Source organism: Populus euphratica, unplaced genomic scaffold (assembly GCF_000495115.2).
Source record: "Populus euphratica unplaced genomic scaffold, PopEup_1.0 scaffold8.1, whole genome shotgun sequence".
NCBI lineage: Eukaryota > Viridiplantae > Streptophyta > Magnoliopsida > Malpighiales > Salicaceae > Populus > Populus euphratica.
The window spans coordinates 165,687-177,686 of record NW_011499855.1 but is presented as its reverse complement, the minus strand read 5'-3'; the positions used below and the strand labels follow the sequence as shown (position 1 = coordinate 177,686).

The 12,000-nt window shown below is 29.8% G+C and overlaps 1 protein-coding gene across 1 annotated transcript; it reads left to right on the top strand.

The window, feature by feature from the left end:
• The first annotated feature begins 4,055 nt into the window (after window positions 1-4,055).
• On the top strand, window positions 4,056-10,169 carry LOC105122799 (Major facilitator superfamily protein). The gene is made up of 5 exons (XM_011022089.1): window positions 4,056-4,245; window positions 4,360-4,577; window positions 4,858-5,109; window positions 5,544-5,815; window positions 9,223-10,169. Exons 1-5 carry the CDS (start codon window positions 4,131-4,133, stop codon window positions 10,061-10,063), a joined length of 1,698 nt encoding a protein of 565 aa, XP_011020391.1. The 5' UTR covers window positions 4,056-4,130; the 3' UTR covers window positions 10,064-10,169.
• Window positions 10,170-12,000: the final 1,831 nt, after the last annotated feature.

Sequence of the window (12,000 nt, the reverse complement as noted above, 5' to 3'; positions counted from 1 at the left end):
TTAAAAATGTTTTAGAAAAAAATTATTTTTTTAAGTTTGTTTTTGTTTTAAATTAATGTTTTTAGTATTTTTAAATTATTTTAATATATTAATATTAAAAATAATTTAAAAAATAAAAAAAAATATTATTTTAATTTATTTCTAGATAAAAAATATTTTTAAATACAGAAACAACCAACCTAGCCACTAGACTGCTAGAGTGTTTATCTTTGAGACTAACTTGCAAGATCACTCCATTGACTCCTGTGCATCCAGAGATAGAGATGACCATTATCGAGTTCATGGGCTCTGGGTGAAGTAACTGGAGTCTAGATATTAAAATCACTGATCGAATGCTGGGACGATAATTTGCTGATCTTGTCATCGATGATGCAAGGAAAAGTTTGTTTTTGTTTTAAATTAATGTTTTTAGTATTTTTAAATTATTTTAATATATTAATATTAAAAATAATTTAAAAAATAAAAAAAAATATTATTTTAATTTATTTCTAGATAAAAAATATTTTTAAATACAAACACAACCAACCTAGCCACTAGACTGCTAGAGTGTTTATCTTTGAGACTAACTTGCAAGATCACTCCATTGACTCCTGTGCATCCAGAGATAGAGATGACCATTATCGAGTTCATGGGCTCTGGGTGAAGTAACTGGAGTCTAGATATTAAAATCACTGATCGAATGCTGGGACGATAATTTGCTGATCTTGTCATCGATGATGCAAGGAAAAGTAGTGGAGTCGGTATAGAATAATATTTATTGGGGGCAATCGTCACACTAAAAGGAGTGCATTTTCCACCAATATTGTAGCCCTACGTGAGATTATACCAACCAATCTAGCTAGCTAGAGTGCTGCATAAGAAGTTATTTTGTTAGTATCCTAGATAGGTCTAGGATCAGCGAAAACCTAATCTTTGATGGTGGAGAAACTGGCGTGGAACTCAAATAAGAATAATTTCTCCGAGACCTGAACAACTATTGAATCAACAAGCTGAAAAGGGAGAAAAGATAAGCTCAAAAGGGTGGAGGAAAGGGAAGTCTTTGATGGGAAACACATTATCCTTTTTTGACTCGTGCATTGAGACGTATGGAGAATTACTTGCACGGCTAAAAGAGGACTCAGGCCTAGGTCTTCGTGATACTCGAAGGATGCCACTCTGACGTAGTTATCGAACTAAAAAGTCAAGCACAAAGATTTCCATACAAATCTACTCATCATGAGTTAAAAGGATATATTTATTTAATAATAATATTAAAAATATTTTATTTACAGAGAAATTGGGTTGATTTTATGAGGATAAATTTAAAAAAAAAATCAATCATGAATTAATTTAATATATTAAAAATGATAAACAAGTAAAAATTAACATTAATTAATAAAAAATTAAATAAACTCAAGTTAATTAAGCAAACTTATAATATATGTCATGTATGCTATTAGATTTAATAGAATTTTTATCTTATAAATTATTTTTAATTATTTAATAATAAAGCACATGATTATTTAATTTTTTGAATGAATTTTTTTGAAAAGTAAAAAAAAAACACTAGGATTTGGATTACTTGAAAGTTCTCATTATTGACAGAAGCAAAAAATCAACTCTTTGTGCTCTTAAATCCAACAATAAATATTAAATAATCACAAGAAAGATAATTCATCAGAAACAAAAACACTTTTACAAAGGACAAAGAACAAAACAATTAACCCAACCAAATAGTTTGTTACTTTGAAATTTTAAAATGGAGATGGAGGGCCTCGAAATATAAATCGTACAGCTCCCCCGTTTCCTTTGGCGGTGATGCAAGACCTGCTCCAACTAATAACAAAACAGGAAAATCTTTCAAGGTTAAAATGTTTTAAGTTTCTATTTATACCTGTTTTGTATCAGTTGATTTATATTTGGATTAATTTTTTTAATTTTTTAAAACTAAAATCAAACTAATAAAATTTAAAAAATTTAAATAGTCTAGTAACTAGGTTTCCGAGTTACGAGTTAGATAATTAGTTAACTAACTGGTTATAATAATCTCATTTATCTTTTTTAATTAAAATGGTTGATAATTTACTTAGTAGACCAAATTTACTTGTGAATAATAATTACAAAAGGTTTTATATATATAATAAAAAATAAAAATTATAAATTGTTGTTATAAAGGTTTTATTATAAAAAAAAAAAGAGAAATGATTGAAATATAATTTTATATTTATAATATTTTAAGTTATATTATAAGTTATATTTTACTTATTTTATTTAGTAAAAATATAAAAATATAGTAGGTTATGAAAGACTTTAATATATTTAATAGCGTTGATAGAGTATAAACTTATTTAATTAAATTAATTTGTTAAAAAATAAATTATTTAATATTTTATATAGAAATCTATAAAATTGATAGTGTTAGATTTATATATTATGCTTGAATTTATAGGTATGGAGAATCCAACCATGCTTAATGACAAAAATCCTGAGACTACTTTCAATAAACCACATCTCACGCTACTAGGTTTGGCAACAACTATTATGTCCAATAATTGGTTGTGGCAATAAAGGACTAGCGGTGCAGTCTCTAATATAAATTTAATATTGACCAAACCTAGTTTATTCAAGGCTTTACATGTTATCAAGCCTAGTTATAACTGGGTTTGTTTAACATTAAATTCAATATGTTTTCATTAAAACATGCTTATTTAAAAAAAATATACTTGTAAGTTTTTGTTTATTCAATATTTTTTGGTAAGGATATATAAAAATATTATGATAAAGTATTGGTTTATTGCGAACCCGACCAAGTTCGATCAGTGATTTTTCTTGTTTTAAATTAGTTTCTTTAATTTTTTCTCTTCATTTGAGTTTTTTCATTAATTTGTTTTTATTTGATTTAGTTTAATTAGTTAATTGGTTTTTTTAAACCACCCTACTGTATTAAATATTTTTAACAATTTATTTTTCAAGTATGATTTAATATTTTTAACCTTAAATCTCTTAATAATTAACCATCAATTTTTAACACTAAACTAAACACAAGTTAAGAAACATTAACAACCAAGCAGATGATGAAAATAGCAGCGAGAGATGGAGCAAATGATTTTTCTTTTCTTACATGTACTTATGCCTCGAAAAATAATTGGTTTTTTTTAACTAAAAAAACTGCTTCGATCTTAACAATCCCATGGCAAGGCTTCGAGACTTGTTCACGGAGGAGAGCATGGCGAGTGAGCGTGCACGGTGAAGAGAGAGGGAGGCAGAGGAAGTCATTTTACGTTATATAAAGGTCAACATAATAAATATAGCCTTGCCATTCCTTGTTAAGATACATAAAGCTAATTAGATTTTAAATAAAAATGTTGTGTTTGGTCATTGTTTTAGAATGAAAGAATAAATTAAAAGGATAAAAATTCAATTAAAAATCATGTATCTTGCTCCATCACTCTCTCTCTCTCTCTCTCTATATATATATATATATGGACACACACATACTCAAGGGAATACAATTTTTTTTCTAAAAAAAGAACTCATATGATCTAATGGTATGGTGGTTTGAGTTTTTCATATAAATGTTATAAATGTGATAAGATAACATAAAAGTAATGAGTAATTTGAGCAATTAAAATATAATTTAAAAATAAAATCTATTTATAAATCTCATTAATCTTATAATTTAAATGTATTTTTCATGGTTGCAATCCTCAAACTAGCAGCATATCAGGGTAGTTCAGAACCTGAACTGATATGAAATTTGAACCAATTCTAGTTAAAAAAATAAAAATAAAGAACTTAAATATCCTCATATTTTTTTATTTAAGTCAGGTTGATGGAAATTAACCCCGTAAATTCACAATCTAGGCCTTACCATGGATAGAGTTTTGCAACTATGGCATTTTTGAAGTTTTTCTTAATAATTACAAATGCTAAAAATGAATTTGGATTGCATGGGGTGTTCTCACCTAACCACGGGAACCAATCTCTTTCCAGCTGTTGAAATGACACTCTTGATATTTTCTGTGATCAAATGGACTGTCCAAGTCTGCCTTCCTCTTGACAACAATAACTTTTTTTAAAAGAAAAAAAATTCTATAAATACTCAAGAAATTAGCCTTTCAAACCATGTCCAAAAATTCTTACAACCTTCAATGGATATCATCGTTGCTCCAGTCATGACTCGGAATCGCCAGGAAGAGACCAAGGTCGTCTCCACCCTCCGAAAACCCACCAAAGGTGGCTGGAATTCTGCCATCTTCATTATCTGTAAGCTAAAAACTTCATCATCATCCTTTATTTTTCTTTGAACAAATAAAATTCTTCTTCTTTTGACGTTGTTCTAAAGAGTTGAAACTTTCATTTCATCATGTATGGCTGTAGTTGTTGAGGTGAGTCTGAGGTTTGCCTACTATGGTTTGGCTGGTAACCTCATAACATACCTCACAAATGATCTTCATCAGTCCACTTCCACAGCCATCAAGAATGTCAACACATGGGTTGGTGTATCAGCAATCTTCCCCATCTTCGGAGCAATTGTAGCTGACTCTTTACTTGGCCGCTTCAAGACCATCCTTCTCGCCTCAGCCATTTACTTCCTCGTATGTTCACTGGCTACCATTTTAACTCCCCTTCCTTCGTAACTTGTTATGGTAATTCTGAAGATATCCTGGTGCCTAACAGCTCCTGCCTAATCTAACTGTTCCTTGCCCAGAAGAATTCAACACCTGGCCATAATGTGTGAAGCACACCCTCTAGCTAACTTGACTGAACTTGTTTTTGAGATTTATTCTTTGTGAAGTTCATCTACTTACAGCTACAGAGACTGTGCAGTACTTGACTTTTTGTTGATAATTTTGCTCGAATGAATTTTAATCACAGGGGATGATTCTGTTGACCTTATCGGTCTCGGTAATTCCTATGCGTTACCGTGAGGCTGTGTTCTTTATTGCTCTCTACATACTAGCTGTTGGTGAAGGTGGGCACAAGCCATGTGTGCAGACCTTTGCAGCGGATCAGTTTGATGAGGAGAAGCCAGAGGAGAAGGCGGCCAAGAGTTCATTCTTCAATTGGTGGTACTTAGGTATAGTGGCTGGCGGATCTTCTGCTGTCCTGTTGGTCATTTACATTCAGGTAAACCAGGCTTTGTATTATTTCCCAGTTTTCCAACGGAAATGAGAGTAACAATTCACTTCTTATACCACAGCTTTTAAACCGGCATGACTAAGCAGTTTGATTCAAAACATGACTCGAGCCAAGTTTAAAAAATAAAAAGAGTTGATTTAATATGATGTTCTAATCAACTCAACGGGTCAACATGCGACCCAGTCAAAACTTAAGTTATTAAAAAAAAAAACATGGTTTTAATTTGAGAATTTAAAACATTTTTATTTTAATTGATTTAGTTAACCTATCTAGCCTCTGACCTAATATTTAAGTCGAGTCATGTCCAGGCCGAGTTTCATTATTACTTTTGAACTTGATGCTTAATGCATTAATGTTCCAAAATTATGTGGCATCGATGAACGTGGAATGCAATATTGAAATTGTGATTATGTGATGAACAGGACAATGTGGGATGGACAGCAGGATTTGGAATGCTGACAGGAGCATTGGGGGTGGCATTGTTTATATTCTTAGCAGGAATTAAGAGATATAGGAAACAAGCTCCAGTGAAAAGCCCTTTCACCATGGTGGCACAAGTATTTGTGGCAGCCATGCGGAAGCGGCGCGTGATCGAGACTCACCAAGGTTTGGGCATTTGTTATGAGGCAGTAGGGACTGACGTGGAAGATCAAACCGGCAACAGTCGAACTTTGGCTGCCACAAGTCAATACAGGTATCATTCAATTCAAAAGGCAAGCATATAGTCTAAAAGTCTCCTCTTATCTTCAATGGCTATGTTGAAATGAAGAACATGGAGGTTAATGGTTAGTATTGGTCGGGGTCATATCGATGAACATGGCTACCTCTTAATGGGTTTGCCTAGTGTTAGATTCGTTGGCCTAAAAATGCTCACTCAAGGTGTAGGCATCAATTTTATTTGGATTTTCTGAGAAAAAGTGCTGTTTGGTATGCAAGAAAAGGCAACCACGCAAAGCATCTTAGAGATTCGCGGCCTCCAAAATAACTCCCTGTTCACACTTCAGATCCTAGAAAAGCATAAAAATTTCTTCAAGCCTAAGCCTCTGTTATTCAACAACAAGTTTCTGGGGACCAGAATTTTATTTAACAACTTATATTCGGTACATCCTCTCGTATAAGAATCTAAAATTAAGTTTAAAGAAGCTTTAAGCTCTGATCTGTTAATTTGCTTTAATGATGAGGAACAGAGGGTGGCATGGACTCGTGAAACTCTAGCACATCAAGAATAGCTGCAAATTATATCCTCTATACCTATCTTTTCCAGGACAGGACAAGTCCTGTCAAGATCATCAGTGCACTGCTTCCTTTTTCTGTTCAACAGAATCAAGACATGTTCAATAAAGAATGTTAACTTTCATTTTTAAGGTGGATTAATCAAGTCTTTTTGCTTTGCTTTCTCTTGAATAGAATCAGTTAAGCCATACTTCAGCCAAAATCATTAACAACTTTTCTTTCTCCGAGGAACAATCTTTTCTTTCTTGAAACAGAACGGAATCCTACCTACTGTAAAATCACCGATAGCTTTCTTGCTTTCAGGTAGCATCAAGATTTCCCCCCCTACTTTCCAGGTGGCTCCAGGTCATTAATTTCTTTTTTCTTTGCTTTCTCTCAACTCTCGAGTAGAAAAGTCTAACCTTCTCCTGAGACCATATCTTCCACATCGGAAAGAGGGGCCTAGCTTAGTTTTGGTGATAATTATTACTCTAGTGGGTTTTTTACTGTTCAAGTCTTTCCTGTCTATCTTTTTTACACAATATTGTTTATTGTTAATGAGATGTATAAAATTTTATGTGTTTTTTAATTTGGTTTTTTGTTTTCAGTAATTTAATCTTAATTAAAGAATAATTGATTTTAATTTTTTATAAAAATATAGAATTAAAACAAGATGGACCGAAATGAAAAAAGCTTCAATGTTTTTCTAACTTCATTTTAGTATAAAAGTTTATTTTTATTATTTTTAAATTTTTAATTGAGAGAGGAGAGAGAAAGATTGTCAAATTTCCTACAATAGAGAGAGAAAAATATCTTTAACACTGATTTAAACTGTCAAATAGTTTTATTTAATAAAAAGAGTTTATATTATTTATTTAATGAAAAGAGTTTATATTATATGTTTTTCTACATTTAAATTTTATTAAATAACATATATAAACTCAGGTTAATTTTTAAATTCGAGTTTTTTTCAGTTTTTGGGGTAGCTTTTTGAGATTATAAATAGGTTTATCATGATATTTATGGTGTTTTAGGTCGAATGGATTAAAAAAAGATTTTTGGGTAAAAAAAAATAAGCCTTGATTTCTCGATCACCACAATGCCTAGAATTTGAACAAATCAAACAACATGCCATGTGATTCTTTTAAAAACAAATTGAGGCAAATGACATGTTGTATATTCTAGTTATAAACAAAAAAGAATTAAGAGCCCAATCATATGAGTCTTGACAAAACAGGTCAATGGAGCTAGTCTAGCTTGGTAGGCTTAATAGTGTCTACGCCATGTTTTTTTTTTCTAATTTTTTTTTCTTATAATTTAACAAAGATTGTAATAGTATTTTTTAAAAAAATTTATTTTAATCATTAAACTTTTTTTTTACATGATTGGGCTATTTTAGGTTTAAGTTTGAACCCAATTGCATGTTTTTTTAGAAGTAGATGATGAATTGAAAGAAAGACAATTGAAGTAAAAAACATAAATAATATAGCGACAACTTTGAAATTTGTTTGAAAAGTTTATTATCTTGTTTCATCTTTTATAGCTATTAAGTGATCAGTCCCATCATTTAAAAAAAAAAATTGATATCAAACTTTATTTTTCTTATTTTTAGTCTTTTTTTTTGTGGGGAGAAGGGGTCCTTAGATTTTAGCTTAGATAGAGAAAATTATTATTTATGATAATTTTGACTATAAAATAATTGATTTTATGTCAAATGGTTTCATATTACGAGGGGGGCTATGATTAGATTTTTTTATCTTGAAAACAACTAAAAATATATATTTGAGCTTGGAAATGCCCTAATTTATTATACTTTATTTTTTACTTTTCTAGCATTTTTTAAATATAAATTATTTTTTAAATTATATTAGGTGTATTTAATTTTTGAGGAGGTTAGTATTATTCATCTATAATATTTTTATATATTAATTATTTATTTTTTATAACATTTTTAGTATGTGAAGCCTTGCATGATATTTTGTCAATTTATTTTATTCAATAAGTTTTATATGTGTCGATTTCTATTACAAATTGATTTTAATAAACAAATCCATTGAATGCAATCAAGTAAACAATCCATGTTATGATATTAAATATCTTGATCCATATTTGTGTACCTTAATTTTTCAAATTATGTTTTTATTTATAATTAATGACTTTTTTTTTCATTTATTTACACAATGGTTTATAATTTTTTTATGATTTTATATGTAAATAAACACGTTGAAAAATTATACATGTTTAATTTTTTATCTTGGTGTTTTCAATTTAGTCTTTATTTTTATAATTTTTTATTTTCAATTTCACTCTTTAATCCAAGTTAATGGTGTATTGTTTTTTTCTTCCTTTCTTTCTTTTCTTTTTAAATTTTCATTTATTTATTAAAATAATTTTTAAATTTATGTTTTAATTAATACATCTTCTCTATTATTTGTTTTTGTTTTTTTAGTCTTTTTTAAATAATAATAATTTTTTAATTATATTGAACGTGTTTAATGTTTTAAAAGGTTAGTATGATTCATTTATAAATTTTTTATTATTTTTTATAGATTAAATATTTATATTTTATTATATTTTTAATGTATAAACCAGTTCATCAACTTTTACAGAAGTTCAAAAGAAAATGTAGCTGAACTAAACTCTTGGTTAGTGAGTTATCGTGTCGACATGTAAGGTAAATTTAAGTTGTACTTTTAACATTCAATTATAACACTAAAATAAAGGAAATATCATAATCAATGACATGCTGGGATTAGGTTTATAATTGGAGGAAAAAGAAGTATGGATAAGCAAATCTATGAAATCATATTTTTAAGTTTAGGAGAAATTATGCATGTCATTTATATCCATTATTCATAGACTTGCTATCATTACATGTTGAACATTCAGGTTCTTGGACAAGGCCATGATCATTGACAATTTGGATGCCTCAAGCAAGCCAAGAAACCCTTGGCGTTTATGCTCACTGAACCAGGTGGAAGAAGTGAAACTTGTGCTGCGCCTCCTCCCCATTTGGTTAAGTTGCTTCATGTTCACTGCGGTATTAGTTCAAACATACACTCTTTTCATCAAGCAAGGCAGCACAATGATCAGATCAATAGGACCAAGCTTCCAAGTTCCACCAGCATCATTCCAAAGCCTCGTAGGCCTCACGATCCTCTTTACCATTCCGATCTATGACCGCATCTTCGTCCCTGCGGCAAGAAAATTAACTGGACACCGCTCTGGTATAACTATGCTACAACGGATTGGCATTGGCCTGTTCCTGTCTATAGTTGAAATGGTAGTAGCAGCTCAAGTAGAGGCTAAAAGGGTTAGCATTGCAAGAGCGCACGGTCTAATGGACACCCCAAAAGCAACAATCCCGATGAGTGTCTGGTGGATACTCCCACAGTACATGATCAGCGGCATATCAGATGTGTTCACGGTCGTTGGATTGCAGGAATTGTTCTACGATCAAATGCCGGAATCGATGAGAAGCCTCGGAGCTGCAGCCCATATAAGTGTGATCGGAGTTGGGAGCTTCATCAACACTGCTATTATAACTGCGGTGCAGGCCATTACAGCAAGGTCCATTGGCATTTTACTTGGTGACAATCTAAACCGTGCCCATGTTGACTACTTCTACTGGGTGCTGGCAGCATTGAGTGCTTTAAATTTTTGTGTTTACTTGTGGATTGCTAGTGGTTTTGTGTACAAAAAAGTTGAAGGTGAGGAGGAACCACGATAGAGCAGGGGATTGGGCTTGGACATGTAGACGCAAAGACACGAGGTTGTATTTGCAATATTAAGTAGAAATTATTAGAGAAAGTAATAAAGTAAATCGCTTTTTTTAATTATAAAATTTATATTTCAGTAGCATTTTTAAGATAATAATTTAATGACAATCCGATAAATAGAGATGATAATGAGTTGAGTCGTAGCACAACGTAGGTTCAAAAAGGTCACGTATTTATGTATAATAAAGTCATAAATTGAAGTATTTAATTGTTTACTTATTATTAAACTGAGTTGATTATTAAAGTCATTATTAAATTTTGAATTATTTAATGACCTTAATAAAAAGCTTCAATAAATAATTTAAAAAATTATTTAGCAATTTAATGACCTTAAAAAATTAAAATTAAATAGTAATCAGTGAAACAAAATGTAATGATTTAATATTTTATCTATGAGAATAAAAAGTTCAAATGAAAGCATTTAATTATTTAGATTTGCAAAACCCGTCCCGGCCCGCTCGTATTGGGCCCACTGGCCATACATTTTACATGGGCTTCTCCACAAATTGAAGTCCATATTATTAACTCAGCATGGGATCGCGTTTGGACTCCATACCAAAAGGACCGTGGGAAAAGGGATAAAACTCAAAAAGGTCCCTAATTATTTATGAGTTTTTGGTTGTGTCCCCAAACATTTTTTGTCAGAATTCTCAATCAAGTCTCGCCATGTACATCTAATAATATGAACTTGAAATTTCATTGAAGGAAAGAAACAACGCCGTTTCTTAATGAGCTTGATGTTTCTCATTGAAAATCCGTGAGAAGTTTAGATGAGAAATTAAATTAAGAATTGTTTAATACTTAGGCGATTTAATTGAATCAAAAATTTATTTTAAGGGTTAAATTGAAATGTGAGGTATGTTTTGAGGGCTAATTTTCTATAGGTTTAAAGTCATGTGAGATTTTTGTCTTTTTTATTGCACTAATTGTTTTTGACAGTATAATTATGCTTTCTTTTTAAATAATTTTTTATATTAAAATATCTATTAATAATTTTTTTATTTTTAAAAACTAATTAAGTGCATAGAGTGTTTATTCTTCATAGGATTTTTTTTCTTTGATTTATGTAGTTTTTTTCTTGCTAAATGGTAGGTATGCTATCAAAATCATCCGATTCATTATCGTTTTAATAAGGTTTATTTATATGTAGATAATTATATAATAAATATGATATTTTTATTTGTAAAAAATCAAGTTCTTTGACTGGATTTAGAGTTTAAATATTTTTTTGTCACCAAATCTATTTAAATCAAAAAATGCGAAAGTCTGATATAATCAATGGTATATATATAACCTTCAATAATGATTCATAATTATTATATAGATTGATAAAGTTTAGACTTTTGAGGGTGACATTTTCGTGATTTTGCTTTTGTAGAGGTAATATTGAACTATAGATCCACTGATTAATTACTATATATTTTTAATTTTTTAAAGAACATGAAGTTGACTTTAAATATTTTAAACTAAATAGAAGATGAGCAAAAGAGATATTTGATATTTTATCAGCTGCCGCGTCATCAAATAATAATTCCTAATTCTTATAATTAACAGCTAAAAAAATACATTTTTTTAGAACATTGTTCAAGTACACGTTAATCATCCTTGTTATGTAGCAATTGTTGGAGCCAAGAAGTAATCTCAGTGTGTTGTTGGTATTGTAATAGTTTTTGGGTGACAATTTTTTTTTTAAAAAAACTATAAATTATAGTTTTTAGTTTTTTAAAAAAAACTATAAATTATAGTTTTTTTAACTAATATTTTTTTTAAGTTTTTAGTTGGATTTATATAAAATTATATTTTATATTAATTAACCAAATAAAAAAAGTTTTTAGTTGGATTTATAGAAAATTATATTTTATATTAATTAACCAAATATTTTATAGCA